The following is a 24,252-nucleotide window of genomic DNA, read 5'->3' on the forward strand; positions in this document are numbered from 1 at the left end:
TTGATACTAATCTGTATCAACTGAATACCTTCCAGTCCTTTGGATCAAGGGTTTTTAACATAGGAAATTCTTCAAGCTGCAATTCTTCATCCCCTGATTCTTCAGAAAGTTCCTTCTCATCTTCTAGCTCCTGGAAAGAGGCAGAAACATTTATGTTTCTCCTCTTAATAAATGCTTCAAACCATCTTCCCACAGGTTCCACTTGACAGAGCACTGATGCTATAAGCAAAAACATAAAAGCAACTTCACCTTCTGTGGTTTACTTTTTTTTTTTTAATTAAACCCCATCAAAGCCCATAAAAGTACTGCATCACACAAGGCTACAGATTGCCAAACCTTCTAGTTTGCTCTGGAAACACCAGACTGCTTTAAAGACTGCCAGAACCAGAACACATGCCTATCGGATGGTATCTTCCAAATGCTTCGCTGTGTTCTCAAATCTTGAAAGGTGCTTTCACGTTAAAGAAACGCACATGTTAAATTATATTTAGTACCTTCCTGGCTTTAGTAACAGAGGAGATAACTGCGGCAGAAATACTAAATTTGGACTGATCTTCTCTGCGTTCCCGCTCCCTTTTCCAGGCCACTCCCTCTGGCAGCGAAACCAGACTTGTTGCTCACACACTGACTTGAAGTGAGCACCAAGGCGGATGCAACACGTGAGAGGACAGCGGTAAAGTAAAATAAACGGGAAAGTTCTTCAGAAGCAGACGCTTTTTCAACTCTAACGCCTAAGCAGGTGCTTGAGGGGTGGGATTGTTCCCCTGGATCACGCACTCACTCACGCCAGGGGAAGCCCCGGCCCTGACAGCAGCGGCTGAGGGGTGCCCTGCGCCCCGGCGGGACGGCCGGCAGCGGGAGATCCCGGCAGCAACGCCCCGGCCCGCCCCCGCGCCGCGCCGCGCCGCCTCCGCCGGCCGTGGCTCGGCACCAGCTACAGCCCCGCGGCCGGGCCGGGCCGGGCCGGGCCGCTCCCGCCTCCCTCCCGCCCGAGGGGCCGGCGGTACCTACCGGCCGACAGCGCCCTGGTGACGGCCGTGACCTGCCCCTCCTGCGCCCCCCGCAGCATGGCGGCGGGCGGCGGGCCGGAGCGAGCCTCGGGCCTGGGCGCCGGGCCCCGCTCGCCTCGCCTCGCCGGTTGCCAGGAGCCGGCGCATGGAGGCGCCCGGCGAGCGCTTCCGGGGCGGCGGCGGCGTGCGGCGGCATAAGCGGCCCGGCGGGGCCCGGCCCCCCCGCCGAGCCCCGAGCCCCCCTGCCTGCTCCACGTCGCCTCTCCGCAACGGGACCGGCATCCGCGGCGAGGCCAAGCCGGGCCCGGCGGCAGCCCGGGCCCGGGCCCGCGGCTCGGGGCGGTGCGGGTTTAACCGGCGCGGCGCACGCCGCCCCGCCGGCGGTTGTGGCGGGCGGAACTCTCCGGCGGCGGCAGCGGTGCCGGGGGGGAAGGAGATACCGGTGGCGCAGAGCCCGCGGCGCGCACGGGCCGGTGCACCCTCCTTTGGTGTCCCCCCGGCGCGGCGCGGCCAGGCCCGGCCGGAAGTCCCGGCGGTGCTGCGTAACGCATCCGGGGCAGGGCGGGCCGCGGGACAGGGGCCGTCAGGATGCCGGACTACCTGGGCGCCGACCAGAGGAAGACCAAGGAGGAGGAGAAGGAGGATAAACCCATCCGTGGTGAGAAGCGGTGCGGGTGGGGGCCCGGCCCTGCCGTCTCCCCCGGGCCCACCAGCCGTTACCACGGCAACGGGCGGTGGAACCGGCAGCGCCTGCCCCCCCCGCCCCGGTCTGGGGCCGCCGTGTTCACGGCGGGGAAACTCCCCGAGCAACGCCTCGGCCGCGGCCAGGCGCGGGGCACCGGGGCGGGGGCGGCGCTGCCGGCGGCCATTTCGGGAAAAAAAATCTTAGAAATTCCCGTGATGCGGTTTCTGGTGCTGCGGTCGCCGACCCCCGAGCGGCCCCCCCCGGTCCGGGGCCCGGGCTCGGCCGGTGCCGCCTCAGCGGCCCTGGCGGCGGGGGGCCGTCTGTGGGGTGGGGGTGTTAAACGTAAACATCATTCTGTTTTTAAAAGATTCTGAGGGAAAACTGAGGAAAATCAGGTCCACGAAGCCTGCTGGCCGTGCGGGGGAAACGCGTAGGCAGCGCGGCAAAGGATGGATGGGGGTGGGTAACAAACAGCGGGGGGGCAGCGCCCGGGACCGTCTGGAGCCGAGGCCCCAGCGCTGGCACGGTCTGCCTGCACGGGTTCCGAGGCTCTCTAAGGTTCTCTTATGAAAGGCTCCTGAAAAGCCTGATCTGCTCTTCGTAAAATGAAAGGCTTTTCGTGGTTTAATAATTAGTTAAAAGATCCGCCTAATAAAACATGATAATTTCTTTTTCTTTGCTGGTGGAGTCCTGCGGAGGTGGCTGTCAAGCCCTGCCTGTTGCCACTTCCCTGAGTAATTCAGCAGAAGCAGGAGCGTGAGGTGGCAAATATTTCTGGTGATACCGGCATAGTGTGAAAATTGCCGGTTGCTCCTCATGTTTGAATTTCATTTGCCTTTTAATTGCACGTTAGTAAATATTAATAATGCATCTGGAAGCAAAAGCAATACTATATGTAATCAGCGGTGGACTTTGAGCTGTTCCCACTCAAGAAAGATTTTTTTCGTTATAACAACATAGTGTTGAGTAGGTATCAAAAAATCAATGGGGTAGTACAAATAATCAGGAAAGAAATAAGGATCAACACAAAAAAGATCCTCTCAAAGCACTGTATAATACACACTGCACCTAGATCTTCAATACTGTGTGGCTTGGGCTCCCTCTGTCATAAAAAGATACAGTGGAATTAGAAAGGAGAGAAAAAGAGAGGGCCAGGGATGCTTAAGGTGAAGACTATCATTCAGTGGCGAAAAGAGAGAGCTTTTGGGGGAAGGGATAGGGAATGTTAAACGTCTGTTAAATTACAAGTGATATGGAAGTCAATAGGGGATGACAGGAACGGAGAGTTATATTTTTCTTAGTTCTGAGGCCCAAGTACAATTTTTAGATTCCAAGTTTAAGTCAAGTAGAAGGAAGCACAATGCTGATTTAAATCAGGGGATTCTTTCCTGCGTATTCTGCTGAAAGTTTCTGAAAGTTTACAGGGATTCAAAAAACTGACAGAAATACTCACGTAAGGAAATTTTTTTAAGGGTGTTAACAACACGTGACCCGGGCGTGGGAGCTCGCTATGTATTTGCCATGTTCATAGACCTTCCTGTTGGAGAAGGGATATTGGACCAGGCTGTTTATCTTGTCTAATACGACCGTTCCCATGTTTTACGTTTTACAATATTAAAACTCAGATTTGTATTAGTTATCGATTTGAGGCTGCTTTAGTAGTTTATGGTAGTTTTTTGTTACTGAGACCACCTTAGGTTTGGTTGCTGTTCTCTGCTCATGCTGGGCATTTTGGAAGAGAGACACCACTGGTGGAAAGTGGTGACAGTTTTTCACTGATGTTTTCTTAAACATTAGAAACAAAAAATTAAAAAGATGAAGTTTTGCTATCTTCAATTCCTTCTCTGTACAGTCATAGGTCAGTAAGCTGCTCTGAGCAAGGCAAAGTTTAAGTAGCTTGCCTGCTGTGAGCTCTGGGTGGTACACATTTTTGGACTGAAGAGAGTAGCTGGAGACCCTATTTTGTTTTTCTTGAATCTCTGATACTTTTTTTGTTCTGCTTTGGTTTAGTGAAAAAGTAGAAACTCAAAAGAATCCCTTTAGAATACATGTTTTCATCTTGTAGAAGCAGAATTGATACTGCTGGTTTTGTTTTTAAAATTGGAAGCTAAGTCTTTCCTGTCTTGTTTCAGCTCTGGATGAAGGAGATATTGCCTTGCTGAAAACATATGTAAGTAGCACACATATACAAGAGTGTTAAAGAAAAAAAGCAAGTCCTGTTAGGAATTGAATGCAAGAGTGGAGGGATGTATACTTAGTGAGTAGTTAGTAAATCTGCTTCTCCTAATGCTTTTCTCTCCTGCCAAAATCTTTTCTGCCTTTCCGCCTTCCGAGGAGAAAGCCCCCAACCCAACCCACAGCCCTAAACATAATCCAGTAGGTTTGTTAGCTTGAAAGTAATGAGGTTTTTTTTTCTATTTTTGTTTTGTATCTTGCAGCTGATTGTCATAGGGGTCTAACAGCTAGGGCTTTTTCACTAACCATTTTTCTTGCTTTATAAAGAACAATAACTTTAAGACCCCTTCTCCCATCAAATTTACTTGCTTTTAGCCATCATGTTAAAAAACTATTAGTGAGGGATACATGGGCCATGTCAAAAAGAATGTGATCTCGGGAGGCGTTTTCCATGGACAATAAGGCTTAAATTGCAAATTTCCCCTCTCCACCAGAAAGTACAGTGGGTCTGTGAAAGAACTCTTGAAAAATGAAACTTGCAGCTTAGCGTATGTCTGGATTTGGATATGTTTGCTAGAAGTCTGAATTTTGTTAACGCTCAAACTCCTTTATGAAGCTCTGAAATACGACTTGTGCCCACTGCGGCTTCTTTTTTGTTGCCAAGTTGATATGAAGGAGATCTTGTAAAGGAAATCAAGATCCAGATCTGCCCACGTTAGGCAGGGCAAGATAGTAAAGTGTTTTATCACAAGCAAGAACCTAGCTTCTGATTTGCCCCGTGATCTTTCTGCTATCTTCTGTGGACGATAGAAAGGTTGGGTAAGGTAGTTAAAGCACTCGTACAGGTGATTTTCAGATGATGTATACAGAATTCTGTCTGTATATAATTTTTACGAAGTCTTTTTTAAACTTTAGAAAAAAATAGCTTAAAAAAAATAAGGCTGAACAGGTTTAAAAGAAAAACAAATCCTTGACATTTACAAATGTGAAAAACTTCCACTTGCGCAATTGGTCAATTGTGTGTAGCTGCACTCTATTTTTGCGAACAAAAATATTGTTACTGGAACTTAATGCTGTCTTTTTTGGCTGTGACCAATAATTGGGTGTTATACCAAGACAGTCTATTGAACATCTTGACGCTCAGCAGCTTTTGGCATTTTTTCCTAAACATAAAATAATTTGAGTTACGAAATCTACATGATATTTCTTTTCCAGGGCCAGAGCACATACTCAAGGCAGATCAAGCAAGTAGAAGATGATATTCAACAACTGCTTAAGAAAATCAATGAGCTCACTGGTATCTTTCTTTCTTAAGATAACTTTCAGTAGAAGGGCCATGTATACCAAAATGAGTCTTTTAAGAAGCTGATTTGAAACAACTTCTGCGTTGGTTTATTTTTGTTTTTTTTTTTCTCAAAACAATACATTGCTTTACTGGGTAAAGTGAGATTTTTGCTTTGTAGATGATGGTCTTTTTGATTGGGCAGGGCTAATCTGCACATAGGATTATGTAATTTTGTAGTTTAACACATTTTTATTCAAAACTGTAATTTTTATATATTACAGTGGCATGAAACAAATGCCTCTTTCTGCCACTAGATAATTAGTTGTGATTTGTGTCAAGCTGCATTTGAATAGTGAGTGAACTTCCACGGACTGCAAAAACCCAGCGTATTATCATGAAGTAGTGGTACCAGTCCTTGTGTAATGAAGAAAGGTGTATCAGAGCAGTTAGCATTTAAGATCAGCTGGCCAGTTGTGGCAGTTACAATAAAAATTAATTTGTTCCCTAATTTTTCTTTGTTTGTTTCACTGATGTATGTTTGTTGCCCTGTTGCTAATCCTCTGGTGGCCCTCAGTTCTGCCAGGAAGACCTCAATTTCTCTTTTCCAGTAAAATGCTTGATTCTTTCAAAAACATGGAGATGGTTCTTTTTATATCCATGTTTTGGAAGCTTTATAAGGTTTTTTGTCTGTGTGAATCCCTTGGGTTCTGGTATCTCGCACTAAAGCTTTCCCTCGGTGAAAACACTGGCAGAGTTTCACTCCTTTTCTGAAACTTTTAGAAATATGATTATCTCTGATATCTCTATCAAGCTTCATTGTTATTGTCCACACATTGCAAAATTGTATTAGAGGATGGCTAGACTGGTATTTGCATGTTTAGCTGGTAGAGTCACATAGGCCTCATTTTTTTAGGAAACTTGTTTTTTAGGAAGTCCATCAAGGATGTGTGTGCATGTGTTTTAGAGATCTCAAAAAGCTTCCTGCAGGCTTATGTGTAAGGTTTTTGGTGTGGGAAGGATTGCTGACATACCAGTTAGCTGCTTCCTCTTCAGCTTGTCTGTGTTGTATGTAGGAATCAAGGAATCCGACACTGGCCTGGCTCCTCCTGCCCTTTGGGATCTGGCTGCAGATAAGCAAACTCTCCAAAGCGAGCAACCATTACAAGTTGCAAGGTGGGTGCACTCTTCCTCTTTGCAGTGGAGCTGCATAGTGTAAAAATGTGATTTATAGCTTAATGTGCAGGCTTTTTTAAAGCATAAGGTTCATGTGTTGTGCATATTGAAAGTGCTTTTTACCATTGTGTCAAAAAGGAACTGTGTTATGCTTGATGATGTATTATGTACTTCATGCTCGTACTTACTCCTGTAACTATTGTAGGATGCTATAATAATGGAATCACAAGTACAATAGCTATTTCAGTGTGTTTGGAAAACACGACTCTCTCATCTTGATGCTTATACAAATAGCAAGCCAGTTAGTTTGTCTGCCTGGTGATGTTAATTGTATGTTCTGTATTAGGTGTACAAAGATAATCAATGCAGACTCCGAGGATCCCAAGTACATCATCAATGTCAAGCAGTTTGCCAAATTCGTGGTGGATCTCAGTGACCAGGTGGCACCTACTGACATAGAAGAAGGCATGCGAGTTGGGTAAGCAAAATCTTCATGTTCTTAAGAGTTTTCCTGAAGACTGAAGCTTTCTCATCTGATCCATTAGTTTGACAGGTCAACAACTATCATTTCGTATTTTTGCAGTAGTTGAAATAATAACACTAATGTCTTTCTGTTGGAAGACAGTAACTCGCCTGCATGCTGTGCTGGAATCTTTTGATTTTGATGTCATTCTGATGACAACTGTGCGTCATGGACTGAAACCTTTCAGTTTGGGTCCCAGTAGTCCCAGCTTTCAGGGAGCCTGCATAGCCTGCTTCCTCTTTGGCAGTCTGCACAGTTACACACAGAGTGGCTACAGGAAATGTTCGCTGAGGAGGTGAAGCCAGTTACTTTTAGAATCAATATTTTGCCAGTTTGCTCTGTGGGATATTCTGAAGTTTAGTTTTCAAAATACTTTGGAATTAATATTTTTGGAAACCTTAAACTTCTCTGCAGAAGGAATTCCAGTTTCTAGCCCATCTGACTATTAGCTTTCAGGGCTGGGCTGTCGTGATGCCAGAGAAAAGAACAGTTTTAAGAATTCAGCTTCTAATTTACAGAGTTGTTTCTACATGACAGTTTAATTAACCGGTGTTAAAATAATAGTCTTTATGCTTTCTCACCAGGGTGGACAGAAACAAGTATCAAATCCATATCCCCTTGCCTCCAAAGATTGATCCCACAGTCACCATGATGCAAGTGAGAATGGCCTTTACTTATTATGACATTGCTTTGTCTTGTAGTTTTGATTACTTTGCCTGGATTTTGTTCTGGGCTCTTGAAAGCCTAGAGAGATACGCAGCATCAGGCTGTTAACTGCTCGCTCACCTTTTTGTTTGCAGGTAGAAGAAAAACCAGACGTCACTTACAGTGATGTTGGTGGTTGTAAAGAGCAGATTGAAAAGCTGAGAGAGGTGGTTGAAACCCCTCTGCTTCATGTAAGTAGCCTCCAGATTGAAACTTTTATTATTTTGAAAGTATTCTGGGCACCTGTTAGCATTTGAAAAAGCAAGAAAAGAGAATGTAGCTGAATGTAAACACCTAAGTGGAAGGAGGTCTAGTTTTAACAAGTGACATCCAGCCTAGCCTGGTTTATATTGCTCTTAATTTGCATATACTCTTTGATGCACGTAATCTTTAATTTGCATATAACCTTGCCTTCTGTTTCCCACCACTGCAGCCTGAAAGATTTGTTAACCTTGGAATCGAGCCTCCCAAAGGAGTGCTTTTGTTTGGGCCACCTGGTACAGGCAAAACACTTTGTGCCCGTGCTGTTGCTAACAGGACTGATGCCTGCTTCATCAGAGTAATTGGATCTGAACTGGTGCAGAAGTATGTGGGAGAGGTAAGAGCAAATACTTGATGGAGTGTGGAGCGATTTGCAGATTTCTAGTCGTGGGGACCAGACACCATAGTGGATGTGATGGATGAATGTACTTGCATGCTGGAGATAGAAGGAGAGGGGAGGAAGTGGCAAACAAATCTCTGCAGATCAGGCAATCAGTTACAAGACCTGAACTGTGCTGTCGTCGATGAAATGGATTTTGCAGTGCAGGGTTTAATCTGTGGTTCGAGAGGATTCTAGGATTAGGATTCTATTCCCAACTCTGCCACTTATTTTTCACCTGGCCCTGAGGTATATGACTTCATCTGTACTTTGGACTTTAAGGGTAGTAATTTGTCTCTCCTTTACAAATCGCTTTAAGATTTATGAAAGCTCTGTTGTATATATGTGTACAAATAAAAGAGTTTTATGATTGGAAACTCAGAAGTGTTTGGAAGCATGAAAAGTTTGATTTTGATAGTTTTTCTTTAATGCATCTTGAATCCTTAACAAAATCCTGATTTTTGCTTTCAGGGAGCTCGAATGGTTCGTGAACTCTTTGAAATGGCCAGAACTAAAAAAGCTTGTCTTATATTCTTTGATGAAATTGATGCCATTGGAGGTATGTTTGTAGTATGTATATAGCTCTAATCTCATATGAGAACTTTGAGGTTTTCTTTCCGTGTTGTAATTCTTTATCTGGATTGCTGCATTTCAAGAAACATGCTTGTAAATACCTATTTAGCAAAACAACTACCAGCATGTCCCATGTCTGGGAAGCTATCAAGAAGTGGTTTATGTAATTGGAACATATTTAGCCCAGATGAGAAGTCATTTTTGCACGTTTGGAACACCCAGATTTTTTAAACTTTAGTGAAGAATCTCTGTATTGTGTTTGCAAAAAGTACTGTTAACTTAACCCCCCTTCAGCTTCTGGACTACATACTAAATCTTTATTACTGCCTGAAAACTAAATGATCTTTTTTCCCAAAGGAAGTATTTAGGTCCTTTGAAAGTAGAACAATTTTTACACAGACAAGACAGGGGCGGGTTTTTGGTTGAGGGGAGGCAAAACAAACAAACAAACTACATTTATAAATTTCAGCAGCTTGGCCGGTTACTAGGCAGGGAGAGAGGCCTTTTCATATTAAGGATGAAGATATAGTGCGTATTGTAACTGACAGATAACACCACTCACTCTTTTTTTTGAAATGTGTCATTTTCAAATAAGCCCCTCACACCTTTTTTAGACTCGTCACAAATATTTATATGTAATTTAAAATTATTTTTCCGGGTGTCTTCTATGTAGCAGCTGTGACACCTCGTCCGTGCTCTGAAGGTCCCTCTCTTACTTTGTGAAACGTGTGTGTCTCCTCTCTCCAGGTGCTCGTTTTGATGATGGGGCTGGGGGTGACAATGAAGTGCAACGTACTATGCTGGAGCTGATCAACCAGTTGGATGGTTTTGACCCACGAGGCAACATCAAAGTGCTGATGGCTACAAACAGACCCGATACTCTGGATCCAGCCCTGATGAGGCCCGGCAGGTTGGATAGGAAGATAGAGTTTAGCTTGCCTGATCTTGAGGTGAGAAGCTTTCACAGCTAAATATATTCTGATATCAGAGATTTTCCTCAGTTAGGGCATTATTGTCTGGAAGCAGTTTACGAGAATTAACAAAAGCAGCACTTACATTTTACTTATGTGAAACTACATGGAAATTTGGGGGATTAAGGATGTGCCAAAAAGGGTTTCCCACACTGCACAGATTCCATCCCTGGCTGAGAAGCCATGGTAAATAGCTATATTCAGCGTACATTCCTGACTCAACAGCTAAAGAATCCTTTAACCAGATCTGTGATTTATTTCTTCAGTTGGAATGTGTAGTGTTTGGCTCTTCTGAGAGAGATTCCTTGAGGTACTTCTACCATTAAAGCTCTTTTTAAAGTTATTTTCTTAATTTAGTATCATGGACACTTAAACATGCTAGTCCAGACATAGGAAGCTATAGTTGGGCAGCAAATAAAAGGTTTATTTTCCGTCTGCCCTTGCTCTGGATGTGGACCGCTGCATGCTGAGAGTCATCACCTCTTTCATAGCATGAACACTTCTATCCACCACTCTCTTTTCAGGGGCGAACTCACATATTCAAGATACATGCTCGTTCGATGAGCGTTGAAAGAGACATAAGATTTGAACTGTTGGCTCGACTGTGTCCTAATAGCACAGGTAAGCTGATTTTTTTTTTAAAAACAATTTTGCATATGCTTCATCTCCACTGGTGGTCAGTGTTGAATTTGTTTATCCCTTTCTTTCAAAGGCGCTGAGATTCGCAGTGTCTGCACGGAGGCAGGCATGTTTGCTATCCGAGCACGTCGAAAAATCGCAACAGAGAAAGACTTCTTAGAAGCAGTGAACAAAGTCATTAAATCGTATGCGAAATTCAGTGCTACCCCCCGCTACATGACCTACAACTAATATCTTGGAATGTTTTTTCTGTTCCTGTTGTTAAACTTCCTGTGAAGCAAAAATCCAAGTGTAGTAATTCATGCCTTGTTCTTGGAAGCTAGAAATAAATGGAGTATTCCAACCGGTAGGTGTGTGTGCTACGCTAGTGGAGCATTGCTGCTGTAGAAAAAAAATCTCAGTGAGATTCTAATAACACAGCCTAAACCAGTGAGATACTTTTAAATCAGATACCTGGGCAATGTTAGAGATCCAAAGTTTAGATCCCTAGTCACCATTTACACCCCAAAACTTACCATCTCAGCTGTAGAGGTGCTGAAAGATCCCTAAGTGGCTGCAGTGCTTCTGGGAGCGCTCCGAAATGTGTGCATGATGCTCAGCCCCGAGGTGGAGGTGTGTCCCAAGAAAACTCTCAGGAACTGCATGGGAAAAGGGCTGAGGAGAAGGCATACCTAGGTCAGCTCAGGTGCTTGGTGGTCTGAGTTGTTGCCCAGCTTTGGGAGGATGTGAAGGGATACGTTTTCTCTCCCTGGGTGAACACTCTGGTACCATCTAACTTGTTTGTTTTCTTCATCCCTTTTGCTGAGATTCTTTGTTTCTTACAAAATAGTAAGTAAGTGGGTCAAGAAGGAGGAAGAAGTAAGCGTAATTTCTGAGCGCTAAGGAAAGGAAGATTCCTTTCTCCTGTTCCTGCTCTAAAAAAAAATGTTTGACATCAGTCTAAGTCAGTCCACTAGTGAGCACTTTGATACATCATACTACTTGTCCAAGATGGTACTATGCCAGAGGATGACCCTGATAGGGTCCCGATGCTCCGGTAGTTGGGCAGCAGCTGATGGTTGTTGGCAGCAGGCAACATGAAATTAAGGTTGCTCTTCATTCACCTAGCATGTTCCTGTAGAGCTGGATGGTTCAGTCAATGAAAAGCAACAGCCTTTCCTTTTCTCTTTTTCAAGGGTTGCATTAAAGTTGTGTGGGGAAAAAAAACTTGAAGAAATACCTGGGGGAAAAAAAATGCTTTTGGGAACTGCTTTGTCTTGGAAGTGAGAGAAGTTTTATCAGGGCTCATTTCGATGCAACTGACATCAATTTATCAAGCTTAGATTGTGAAGCCACTTCATGTTTTTTTGAGAGAAAGGGTGTACAATAGGGAGAGCGTGTATGTGGAACCTGGACTTCATTAGGATTTTGGCCAGTGTCGGTATCTTGATAAGCAAACTTAGGCAATCCTGTGTTTTTGCCCATGCCTGCTTGAAAAACTGATCTTGATGGTTATGTGTTATTTGGGTAAGAACATTTTGGGGAGGGATGCAAGCTTATTGGTGGGACGGAATTTTTTTCAGTTCATGCCTGAGAGGAGGAAGGTGGTTCAGAAAGCAGCACCGACAGAGTTTACCAAGTGCAGCACTTAATTTCAAGTGTACCTTTTACTTAAGAAGGATAAGTGAAGTATGTAAAAAGAGTTTGGATCTTACTGGGTATCCTGAATTATCGTCAGTACTCTTGCAAAAAAGGAGGGGAAGAGGAATATTATCTGGATTATTAAGAGGTATCAAACCGGACTTAGGCTATCCGCTGACATTTGCTGTGGTGGGGCTTCAGCAGTGAGGGGGTAGAGGCATGGCCCTGTCAATGCAGACAAACTGGAGAGGGGAAGGAGGTGAGCCCTGTTCTGAGTTTAAAGGATATGGGTTTGTTTAATCTAGCGCTGACAAGCCTGAGGTAGGATTTAAATTTTTAGACAGCAGTCTGTTAATCAGTATAGGGAAGAGGAAGTCAGTTTACTTTTCAGTAGATAACTCAGGCTGGCGAGTAGGAAGCAGTGCTTCAGCTGGTGGCAGCAAAGCACAGGAAGAGACTAGTCAAAAGCTGCCAGAGTTTATTTTACTAGAGGAGTTAGTTACCAGCGATGCCGGTAGTACCCAGGAGGGGGTTGCACAGCGCTAGTGCTGCACAGGCTGGCACCTAGGACTTCCTTGGGCAACGACTTTCAGTCCAGCATTTCAGCAGCTGCCCAGGAAGTGCAGCATTAATTGCATCATTGTGAGGCCTGGCACAGAGAGGGCTTCATGGGTGGAGAGGGCTTCATGTGGGTGGGGGAGCCAGGAGGGCGAGGAGCAGGAACCTGAGCAGCAGGGAGGACCTGCATGGAGGCAGCAACCCTTCCTCACCCACCTCTTACCATGAGACACTTGCATCTGGGAACCTTGATGTGTCCCACATAGAGAGTCTCGCCAAGACAAAGTGGAAAATTTTGACAAGGCGTGATCACCACTTTATTTTAGAAGTTGACAGGATTTTGACGTGAACTGAAGAGACTACATAATTAAAAACTGAAGCTGCGACAAGCTGAAAGTAGAAAAATATACTGTATGTAGATACAAAGCCTTGTTAAACAAGTTAACGTTATAAAATGTACCAAAAGTTGTTTAAACAAACACGCACAATGTGTTAACATGCATTCAATTCATCCTTTGAACTCCAGCTAAGCAGTAATTTCTGATGCAGAAAGCTTCCTATCCCTATTGGCAGGGGAGTCTGAGGAAAGAAAACATCTTCCCGACTACCCCCGGTTCTTGGGAAACGTGGTTTACCTGAAGCAAGCCCCAGCTGCAACAGAGCTTGAAGCAAAATAAGTGTCTTAAGTTCTGCATTCAGAAGAGAGGACGTTGTTTGAATTCGCTTATGCACAGGACCTTTGATTTGAGGGTGCCAAGCGAAAGGTCACTGACGCTCCACTTCCCCTGTGCTGTCGAAATAACCTAGAGAGACACTTTTAGGTTCCTACTTCTGCTCAGATTCATAGTGATTGGTGTTAGGGAAATACAGGCATTGAAGATTTTATTCTTTTGCTTGAATTACATTTCCATGTTTTTTGTCTCACACCTGAAGTTAAGCAGTACCATAGCAGCCAGGTTGTGAAGACAACAGAAAAAACTCCACACTACGATTTCTTTTAAAAAACCCAAATGTAACATTTTTGAGTTCTACTGAAATCTATTTCTCAAAGCACTTAAAAGCTGAGGCAGAAGCAGCACTGCTGGTAGGAAGATATCTCAGGCAACAGAAAAGTACGTCTTTTTTTTTTTTTTTTTTTTTGGACCACTGAGACTTTAGACCTTGTCTCCATTTTTATTCCAGCTTAAAGAGACTGCATATAGGGCATCAGTTCTTAATTTAATTTTAATAGGCTTCACTCCTGCCTTAAACCAGTTTTGTCTTCAGACTTTGAAACTAATTTTAGCTTAAAATCAACTGTATTCTTTTCTAGAAAGCATAACTAGGTTTTGGCAGTGGAAGTACCACATTGATAATGCAATAATTAAACAATGAGTTTTGAACTTGAGGTTCACTTAGAGTGAAAATGTTCAGGCAATAAAGAGTTGAGTATAGCTGAGACAGGTTAGATATTTAAAAAAAATAACTGTACCATCCAGGTTTAAAAAGAGTAGCAGCTAAATGCTGCCAGTGTGAATTCATTAATCCAGCTGGCAGTTTATTATAATTTATATGAATCTGTTGTATGCAGATGTTGACATCAGGCTTTAAAAGTCATCTAAGGAAGCTTTTGAAGACACTGGTACAGTGCATTGCAATTGCAGAACAGTTATTTCCTGCAAAATCCCACCTTATAGTGAGTTAAAGTGCCCATTTTCTCAACAGGAATAGGAATGTCACCTTGTCTATCAGATTCCAACTGTAGCAGAATACACTGAATTTTCTTGTGTTGTATAATTTTGTGCTTGTATGTCATTGGAAGGCTATACCCTGATTGAAGGAAAAAATTCAAGAGCATGAAGGCCTCCAAGTCCTTCTCCACTCTTCCTACAGAAAATAAGCACCACCCTATACCCGTAGATACAAATAGCCTTAGGCTCTCTAAACTGTGCAAATTAAATATTCAGAAAGAGTCTCCATCAGCATAAATCTGGCTTCCATTCTGCTCGATGCCACTCTTCAGAGGTCAGTCAGTCTGTGAAGCAGACCCGTCTTTCACTTGGCAAGCAAGGACAGCATCATGAATACTGTGAAACAGCAGCTCTCTCGTTACAGTGTTATCAAAAAAATTCAGTCTTGTCAGCTCATTCATAACAGGGCCTAGAAAAGAAAAACCAAACATGGCATCAGTGCATAAACTAAAGTACAAAGATGGAAGACAACGGTATCTAAGGAAGAAGATGACAACTTGTTCTGTTACTTGTTATTACTTTAAACATTTAAAATAGCCAGGTGGATCCCATGCTACTTCTACTCCAAACAGGCAATTCTCTTATCCAGACATATGCAGAGACATGTTCTTAGCCAAAGATGCTACAATTTCAAATATCAGCAACTTGGAACATTGCAGGCTTTTCTCCTTATTACATTATTACAACAATTTCAAGATACAAAGTTCGGTGTGGCATTTACAATTTGCCAGCCAGAACAAGTGGGAGCAGGATCTAGTCCTCACAGAACTCATTACATCAGTGCTCTACTTTCACTAAAGTGAAGGCTCTAATGTATATGGGCCTGCTTTTCCTCAAATCCAATTTTAATCCAATTTTATGTGAAGTAAGTGCTGATACTACTGAGGCACCTGGCAGCAGAAAATTTGGGGCCAGAGGGAAAGAGATAAAACATAAGCTGTCCCATAAAGCTCACAACGCCCCCCCTCAACTCACCGCTACAGCTGGCAATACAGACACAGATACCAACTTCTTTGTATTCTTTTATAATCTGCAACAGAGTTAAACTGAAGTTAAACGCAGGTATATCATTGACACGTCACAGTTCTGGAAGGTGTAAGCCAATTACTGTGAAAGCTGCACAGTCCACTTTCCCCAGCATTCAGCTAAAACTTACAGAGCTACAGAATTAAAACCGTGATTAGGTGAGATACTGGATTGTATTTGAGCTGGCATTTATGTCTCATGCTGACAGTTCTCCAGTGGGCATCTCACAAATTTTCTATGGGGTTTTTCTGGGGGAAAAAGCCCTACTTACCGATTTTAATGTTTTTGCTCCAACTGAATCCACAAAGTTCACCGGGGTGAAATCCAGAATTAAAGAGTGGATGTTTGTTTTGGGCTCCACAAAGTGTTCATGCTCATCAGGAGACACATCTTGTACACTAGTATCTACAGATGCAAATTTTCCATTTACAGGTAACTCATCATTTGCTATCTCATGTTTTACACTTGCTTCCACGTCATTAGTCTGGGGGAGAAGATAAATAAACCTTAATGACAGCTAATGCTTTTTCAGTGTAGATGCCTTTCCTCCCATACTCATCTGTTCTTTCAGCCTTTAAAAGGTGTACAGCCCCTAACCATTACAGAAACTGGCTTTACATGCACACATACTTCCATATCTTATGTATATGAAGGTTTATTCTCTTATGCCCAGCCTTTCTACAGTCGCATGCGAGCATTTTAAAGTTGTTATCTTAGGAGTGAATTACCCATTTCCTTCAAACATTGACACCTGTTCGTATGTTTTTACTCCATTTCCTTGCCTTATCCCTGCTGATCCTGTCAAGGCCTATATATACAAAAGAAGCAATCGGGCTCTCAAGTTAGGCATTTGGTTGATTCCCCATGGTAAAAAGCACACACCAGCTCCCACCACGGGGGTGAATTTAAACATGCACAAAAGCACAAGCATGTTTCAAACAACCCTTCTCAATGTACCTGTCTCACTTAACCATGCCAGGATCAGCAGTGCAGATGGCACCTTTTTATTACAGGGGCTGCTAATTTGAATTAATTTTACTATATCCTATTTCTGCATGATTATTCCAAGTGTGTGGGGAGGGGAAGAGGTAGGGTGCCTCCAATTTCTGCCAACACCACTGCTGAGTCAGTATGACAGTGTGGAAAGGCTCTGCTCCCCTACGCGCTACCTGAATGTAATCAAGGTTCAACACAATTATCCAATCCAGCCATGAGCCTCTGATCCTTAATGCTGTCCCCTCAGTAGCCTGTCCACACTGCACAATGCTTGCTCCCCAAGCCTTCCTACCCGAGTAGCCCTCTGTACCTTGTATAAACAAGAATGGTAACACCAGAAAGCAGCATGTTAGCTGATAAAATAGAGGTAAATATTTACCAAAGAATTCACTAGTTTCAATACAGCTTGCTTTCTGAGTTCGTTTGCTGCCTTTATTTCCCTGGCATGCCTCTTCTGTGCTTTTCTCCTCGCTGCTAATATGGCACAAGGGTCCACTCCAGTCTGTCATGAAAAGAAAGCACGATCAGAGGAGATTCAGCTTGTTAGGGTGACATTGCAGTATCCATTAGCACTGAATTCATCACTGTCATAAATTTAAAAGACAAGCCTGCATTGTTCAGCTTCCCTTGGTGGGGGGGAGAACAGTATAGAGTAAGAAGGAATAATCTTGGCAAGCACTGTGTTAAGAAGATGAGGAAGAGATGCATCACATTCTTTTCTTGAAATCAGAGGGTGCCATGTTTCAACCGAATGCTGATTCGAGTGCAGAGAGCAAAGGGGAGAGAAGTGCATTTGACATAAATCACTAATACCTCTTGCTTTGTGAAGATAAGTACCACCCACCTGTTTTGTATGAGACTCATCATGGGAGCTACAGAAAAATTTTTCAGAAGTTAGTAAGGGTGCAAACTACTGGGTCAGGCAGTTCTGCCCTTAGCTAGTTCTGTTATTGCCATTCCCACCCAGTCAAACACGGTAAGACAGGAGGTGAGGCATACTCTGTACGCAGGTAATTTGTTGCTCATGAGAGGCATTAAATGCCCACCATATTCCACGGTCTTACACTCCAGTAAAGTTTGTCACCCAGAAAGGAAGCTTTTACTCCCAGATGTTTTGTTTTCAGTTCAGCAACTACTTATTTCCTTCTGAAAAAAAATGTGTTTGACCAGTTTGTGGTCTGCAACCACCAGACTGTCCATTCACAAGCAGTCAGTATTAAGTTACACTTCATCCGTTTATTCCCTCCCACCATGTTGTTGCTTCCTAAGATGATTTGCAGTTGGCTGCAGGGTCACTTTCTCATATTTTACTGATCACCAGGCCACAGGCTGAGAAACACTGTACTAGGGGCTACACTAAAGGGGCTGAAAGATGAGCACATTTCAGAAGCCAGTTTGAATTTTCAAGACACAGACATTAAAGAATTTGCTTTACTCACCTTTTTCTTCAGTGCACTTGTATATGACTCGCTATTGGCAAAATAAAGTGATGCATTAGCTTGAAATATTTTCATTCCAGGATATTCTTTAACCTAAGGAAAAGAATATTGAATGTGCACAGTTAAGTATTGCCTGCACTAGAAGAAAAGCACCTGTGTGATCACAAGACACATGAACATGCAGCCCAACAGCCAACCCTGAATGGCTATCAGCATGTGTCAAACAACAAAGGTTGGCACTGTTGTGAGCAAAGCCAATCAGAAGATCAGAACTTCCACCTTTCCCAGTGTAATGCTGCACACAATCAATGCCATGTGGCATTTCTCCTTCTTTATAACAATGAAATGTACAGCCATAAAAAGGAATTAAATATTTGCAGTTCTTTGATGTTGCTATCTGCAGCTGGTATTAACATTAGGAAATCATGCAGATCTAGGAATGCTTCCTTTTAGCCTCCCTTTCTACAGGCATAATGACTTATTTCTGTCTTTCTCTCTCTCTTTTTCTTTCTTGTCTCCTCTTTCAAATCTTCGGTTTTGAACAGGCCTTCAGAAAGGTCTCGCTATCACCTCTTTCCTCTACTTTAAATGTAGCCATGTCTAAACAGGCTGCAGTCTGACATTTTACATGCAAATGACCTGGCCAGCAGCAGAGATCCAGCCTGCCATATGCCACCAACCCCATCTTTATTCAGGAGGAGGAAATGCTAACTGCATTCAGTATAACAAAAATGGAGTCTCCTCTTCTTTGCATACAGCTATAAACATGCCCACATATACTGTTGCTTTGTATCATATTCAAAGCAGAACTGCTGGTGAGAGGATGTTTTCAGATTATAGCATCATCTTTTCACACAGGTTTTTACAGACTGGTTCCTTAGTAAAGGGGGATGTAGCCTCGACAGCAGCATCTCCGAGAACATGGCACAGAGCACAGAAAATTGTAGTTGCTGTTTGTGAATAAATACAGCATGTTTATATCCATTATATTGACAAAATGTACTGCTTTCACCGACTTTTGGTTGAACAAAATGGCATTTATAAGAAGCTAAGTGCATGGCGAGCAATTGTGACATTAATCATGTATATTTAATGATGGGTGGAGGCAGGGCGATGCTATTTTGAACAGTTTGTGCAATTCCGAAGAACAGATCAGTTTGGGTCCTGGGTTCTGTGGATTTCATGCAGTATTGCCACACACGTAAAGAAGGTGGCCTTGTATGCACTTGTGTATATAGCAGGTTTAGCAGTGGTATTCCTATAAGCCTTACCATTTTGTACAAGCTAGTACAATGGAACTAGTATAAAGGTTACTTTTGATCACCTCCTGGTGAAATGTACATGCAGTACAAAAAGCTAGCATTTTGAACAAAATAGCTTTTACTACTAAAATTAAATTTATTTTCCTCCCCTTCAACACAGGTGAATGCCGGGCAGACAGCAGTACATGTGCAGTATGGTAGGGCTAAGCAGCAAATTGCCACAGTTGTCTTTGCTCCACTACACAAAACTCTTCAATGCAGAAGAATACAATCCTACCTCTTCGTACTCTTCCACATCACAGTAGATGTCAGTGTCAGGAATCTGACCAAGGATTCTGTATTGAGGGCTGGAGAGAAATGGAAGCAAACGTTTCAGTATTATCACTTATAAAGTGGGAAAAGTAAGTATTCAATCAGATGAAAACTTATTTTAAATGGTCATTCTGCAGTGCCTGTCTGGTACGGGCTTATCAAAATGTGGTTAAATGCAGTGGGCAGTTTATGGCAGGAACATAAGGGGGCCATTTGGTGACTAGACAAGTTTGCTTCTGTCAGTGCAAACACAATTTAGAAACTTAGCACTGTAACGTTGTCATTTTCTGAAAAGCGTGGGCCAAAGCATGCAAAGATACAGGGCAAATTCTCTTCGGCATGAACTGGTGCAACTCCATTGACTATCTGGCAAATACGGAAACTAATACTGGCAGAAAACATGCTGCAATTTCAAAGAGCCACTCTGCTCCCAGGACAGTGCCTGAGAAGATGAATATTCCCAATTCACAAGCAGTGTGACAGCAAAGTACATTACCGTTCTGTTTGCAAGAACAAAACCATATAGAGATGGCAGAAAAATACTCTCATTTATGCAGGGCAGAAATCTCAGTTGGAAATTCCAATGCAGACTGAAACCAACACTTTCATACATTTTCCACCTAGATATCCCAGACCTTGAGCCTAGAAGCCTCACATAACAGTCCTATCCACACATGCAAGAAATCATTTTGCTGTAGACCTGGAAAGCTTCACAGTAAAAACTTTGTCACTTTGAATGGGGAGAGAGAAGTGATTTGAAAAACTAGAAGGGCAAGCACAATTTTCTGATGAATTAAAACTTTCTTATAAAATCACTAGATGAATGTTTAGGTATAACCTAACTCCACTTCTACTTGACTGTGACAATTAGTGCAAACAAAATGTAATCATTTACTGAAAGTAGCATCGAGCAGATTTGAACTTCTGAACTCTAGGCATTAAAAAAAGTAAACAAGAAGATTAACCAATACAAGAAATCGAAAATCTGTTTATTATTGAAATTGCAAGTTTCATGCCCTCTAGAAATTTTGTTCTCAGAAAAATAAAATGTGAACCCTGGATCAGAGCCACAGGGCATGACCTACATTATGAAGCAGATTCTATACTGCATACAGTTGAAGAGAGTGGAAAGGTCTTCTGCTTATTTGCACCCCTTAAACAAACAAAACCATACAGAAGATCAGCAAACACTAATTTTGATAAAGAAGAAATCTGACCTTTGTGTTCTGTAAATAACTGTTATCATCGCAAATGCTACTGCAGTAAGCAAACCATAGTCTAGTCCCAGGAAAAGAGAAGCCACAAAAGCTACCACCCAGATGGCCTAAAACAAAGAAAAGCTCTGAATTATTATGCATTCTTTTCTATTAACAGCAAAAACAATAGCATAATTCAGCCTCAAAACCTATGTATCAATCCTGTTCAGGAATAGACTATAACGTAATCCATCATGATAGCAGACTGTAATTGCCTTAACCTTTCAGAAGGGCATAAAAGCTCAAGGCGCACTAACATAACATCTGACAAACTGTCACATATTAATGTGTTAAGTCCTGTTCTCCAAGGAATCCTGTGTTAGCATCAGACTCCAAATACCTTAGGATAATTAAAAAAAACCCCCAAAAACGCAAGGCCTGCAAGCAGCTCTCACTTACTTCCATTAGCCACTTAATCCAGGAGAAAAATGCCACCAAATTGTTCCCTGCGATACACTCTTAGTTCTGGCCCACTCCAGCCAGGTTTTTGGTTTGTCTTAAAAGATGGCAAGTACCTTCAAGTAGTTTTCTTTGTTACTCTGTATTTCAAATTCTTCTCAGACATTCCCACAGCCTTCAGTGCAGTTCCTATAGCAACACTGCAAAAGCTTTGCTTTTACTGCAACCAAACTACTTCTGACCTGAGTTAAAGGTTGTTGAACAACAACAACAAAAACATTCTTGTCGCAATGGATCACTCTCCTAGGGTACTTACAGCTCCATGTCTTATGGTCATCTGCAATGCAACATCAGTTTGTAACTCCTTGATAAGTTTCTATCCTGTTTTGGGGGTTAGGAAGAGGAGGAACAACAAATTTAATACAGTAAAATATATGCACTGAGCTGTGTATCACTCACCAGTTCAATCTTACTGGTTCTCCAGAAGTGCACGACGTCTCCAAACTGTTTAAACATTCCTTTCAGGTTCACCATTACAATTGCAGCTAGCACTGTCTAGGAATATCACACAAATACAATTTTCAGAAGCAAAATAAACCCAATGCCAAATAAAAACTTCAAAGCACCACAAATAACCATATTTCTGTGCTTGTACAACTTGTGCTGGTTTTAGCTGGGACAGAGTTAATTTTTTTGATAGTAGCTAGTATGGGGCTATGCTTTGGATTTGTGCTGGAAACAGTGTGGATAATACAGAGATGTTTTCGTTATTGCTGAGCAGTGCTTACACAGAGTCAAGGCCTTTTCTGCTTCCCACACCACCCCACCAGCGAGTAGGCTGGGGGTGCACAAGAAGTTGGGAGGGGACACGGCTGGGACAGCTGACCCCAACTGGCCTTTGGTCATGATGTCATACCATATGACGTCAGGCTCTGCATAGAAAGCTGGGGGAAGGAGGAGGAAGGGGGGACGTTCAAAGTGATGGCGTTTGTCTTCCCAAGTAACCATTACGCGTGATGGAGCCCTGCTTTCCTGGAGATGGCTGAACACCTGCCTGCCCATGGGAAGGAGTGAATGAATTCCTTGGTTTGCTTTGCTTGTGTGCGCGGCTTTTGCTTTCTCTATTAAACTGTCTTTATCTCAACCCACGAGTTTTCTCGCTTTTACCTTTCTGATTCTCTCCCCCATCCCACCGGGGGGGAGTGAGCGAGCGGCTGCGTGGGGCTTAGTTGCCAGCTGGGGTTAAACCATGACAAACTGATATAAGTCTATTGAACAGATGTTCCATTTAAAAAAACAACTTTTCAAGTAGTTCAGTGGAGATATGCTTTTACTGGAGCTGCAGAAATGGCAAGCCAGAGTCAGTACTGTTTGATTTACTCTTTCCTGGCATGAGAAATCACATCTTCCTGAGCTCCACGCAATTATAGTGCCCGTAGTGCCTGAAGCAGCTAGGCTATAATCTCAAATTCAAGTTTCTCTACAATATACTGCAACATTTCCTGCAAGTGTCATATAGGTGTAACCCAAGCTACATCTCGTTTAAAAAAAAATGCCAGGAATTGCATATGATCCTATGCACGCCCCAGAACCAAGCTTTTTTTCTTTTTAAGTGAGAATATATTTATTCACGTAAATATATTTTTATACAAATAAGTAAAACTGCAGCAAAACCAACTCATTGTGCTGAGCCATCACCTAGCCCCAGCCCTTTCCCAGCTGAGCTGTTACTTTAAAAGAAAGTAACTTTTTAACCTCTTCCCAGAATTCCTATGCTGCAAAGAGGAACTGTTTGAAGGTATCATTTTAATGTTCTAAAGACAGAGTCCAGAATGTCCAATATTAAAAACAACAACAAAAAAAGCATGCTGAATCCTTCAAAATATTGTTAATTTCTAGTCTAACTTACAGCAAAAATGCATGCAAAATTTAAAGTTTTCAGGATCGAGGCCTAACTGTGTTTGCTTAGTAATGATCCCACAATCTCTATTTTAAGCAATACTCGCTGGCCTCTGCTTACTGACAATGCAATGCCTAACAGGCAAAACTCCCTTACCTGTGGAAGTGGTTCAAAGAGGTATCCAATAGCCACAATTACCAACAGAACCATAACTGAAGAAAGTGCACCTGCAATCTGAACAAAAGAAGCAAGAAAAGATGTCAGAGTATTAAGAAGTGTCCCCAAAGAGCAACATTACTGATCAGCTAACCCCTCTCGTGCTTTCCACAAGGCTAGTTGTTCAAGTGGCTTTTGATCCCTCCCACTCAGTTCATCCATTTCGACTGTTGGGCAGCCTGCTATCCTGGCCCAACCTGGATTTGAACATGGGAAACTCGTTATTCCTTCTGGCCCAGGCAGAGAAATCTGGCAATCTAGTGAAGCTTCAGACTTTAGCTTTGAAGGTCCAAAAAGCATACTTTGTTTGGCTCAAAATTTGAGTTTACATACCTGAGTTTTCCCACCAGTGCTTTCCTGAACAAGACTCCGAGACATTGAGCAAGTGATTGAAAAGCTTTGGAAAAATGACCCCACAGAGTTGCATATTCCCAAGGCAATAAGTTCCTGCATTAAACAATAGAGCAAAACAAAAGGCAGTTATACCTAGCAACTGTACAAAGCTGGAGCTATCCATACATATTAATAACCACATCTTATTTACAGTGCTTTCTAGCAACCTTATTGTAGAGAATAAGCAACCTTTTTGTAGCTTGTACTTGTGGTTCTCACACACACGCAAGTTGATGCATGTTAAATCATCTGTTAAATAAAGTATCTGATGAAGTGTTCAAGACATTTCCCATCCTTAAATGTTACTGTAATGAGTCACACTGAAAACTAAAATGAATGACAGCATTGCTTGTTTTGAGGATTTCTTCAGCTTGGGGATAACTTTAACTTTAATGCTGAATATACACAGAAGATGGTTTCTCATACAAATGCTGTTCTTTGCTTCCCACTCTAAACTATCTGTTTAATACTATTAGAACCAAGAGCAGCCTTGGCTGTGTTTCTGTGGGTAGTAATCCATTGCTGTACATGAAAAAACCAACATATGTCCACTGTTTCATCAGGAAGATCCCATGAGAGCTGTTATCATGAGCGAGATCAGAGCTCCATCTACCTCAGTACTGTGTTTCTGACACCTAAGAAAGTATTTACTTGTAATGAGGCCTCCCCAGATTACTCTGCATCCCACTATTTGTAACTGAGGTGATTTGAGTTATATGTTCTCAATAGTTCTCAATGAGTTCTTCTCTTTGCATTTGTACAATCC

The 24,252-nt window shown here is 42.7% G+C and overlaps 3 protein-coding genes across 6 annotated transcripts in view; 1 reads left to right on the plus strand and 2 right to left on the minus strand.

Annotated features, from left to right (window-relative positions):
- Nucleotides 1–1,191, minus strand: part of DNAJC2 (DnaJ heat shock protein family (Hsp40) member C2) — an 18,348-nt gene extending 17,157 nt beyond the window's left edge. The window contains exons 1-2 of one of the 2 annotated variants that reach the window (XM_075491513.1): nt 1,012–1,191; nt 29–130 (exon numbers count right to left, since the gene is read on the minus strand). In XM_075491513.1, coding sequence (XP_075347628.1) covers nt 29–61 — 33 coding nt within the window. In that variant the 5' untranslated portion in view covers nt 62–130; nt 1,012–1,191. Of the gene's footprint in view, nt 1–28; nt 220–1,011 lie in introns of both variants that reach the window. The other variant, XM_075491520.1, reaches the window with a different exon arrangement.
- Nucleotides 1,192–1,457: 266 nt separating this feature from the next.
- PSMC2 (proteasome 26S subunit, ATPase 2) lies at nt 1,458–10,728 on the plus strand. Its single transcript, XM_075491546.1, has 12 exons — nt 1,458–1,668; nt 3,828–3,865; nt 5,086–5,167; nt 6,229–6,328; nt 6,675–6,806; nt 7,436–7,508; nt 7,652–7,747; nt 7,990–8,154; nt 8,668–8,755; nt 9,517–9,719; nt 10,265–10,361; nt 10,453–10,728. Exons 1-12 carry the CDS (start codon nt 1,599–1,601, stop codon nt 10,608–10,610), a joined length of 1,302 nt encoding a protein of 433 aa, XP_075347661.1. The 5' UTR covers nt 1,458–1,598; the 3' UTR covers nt 10,611–10,728.
- A 2,124-nt stretch (nt 10,729–12,852) lies between these two features.
- The window catches only part of SLC26A5 (solute carrier family 26 member 5), a 41,123-nt gene continuing 29,723 nt past the window's right edge, over nt 12,853–24,252 (minus strand). For all 3 annotated transcript variants that reach the window (XM_075491480.1, XM_075491487.1, XM_075491492.1), the window contains exons 10-19: nt 23,427–23,540; nt 23,034–23,111; nt 21,437–21,532; nt 20,540–20,646; nt 19,288–19,357; nt 17,749–17,841; nt 16,689–16,811; nt 15,585–15,797; nt 15,263–15,317; nt 12,853–14,696 (exon numbers count right to left, since the gene is read on the minus strand). In XM_075491480.1, the coding sequence (XP_075347595.1) occupies nt 14,563–14,696; nt 15,263–15,317; nt 15,585–15,797; nt 16,689–16,811; nt 17,749–17,841; nt 19,288–19,357; nt 20,540–20,646; nt 21,437–21,532; nt 23,034–23,111; nt 23,427–23,540 (1,083 nt within the window). In that variant the 3' untranslated portion in view covers nt 12,853–14,562. The remainder of the gene's footprint in view (nt 14,697–15,262; nt 15,318–15,584; nt 15,798–16,688; nt 16,812–17,748; nt 17,842–19,287; nt 19,358–20,539; nt 20,647–21,436; nt 21,533–23,033; nt 23,112–23,426; nt 23,541–24,252) is intronic.

Source organism: Mycteria americana, chromosome 1 (genome assembly GCF_035582795.1).
Source record: "Mycteria americana isolate JAX WOST 10 ecotype Jacksonville Zoo and Gardens chromosome 1, USCA_MyAme_1.0, whole genome shotgun sequence".
In the NCBI taxonomy this organism is placed as follows: Eukaryota; Metazoa; Chordata; class Aves; order Ciconiiformes; family Ciconiidae; genus Mycteria; species Mycteria americana.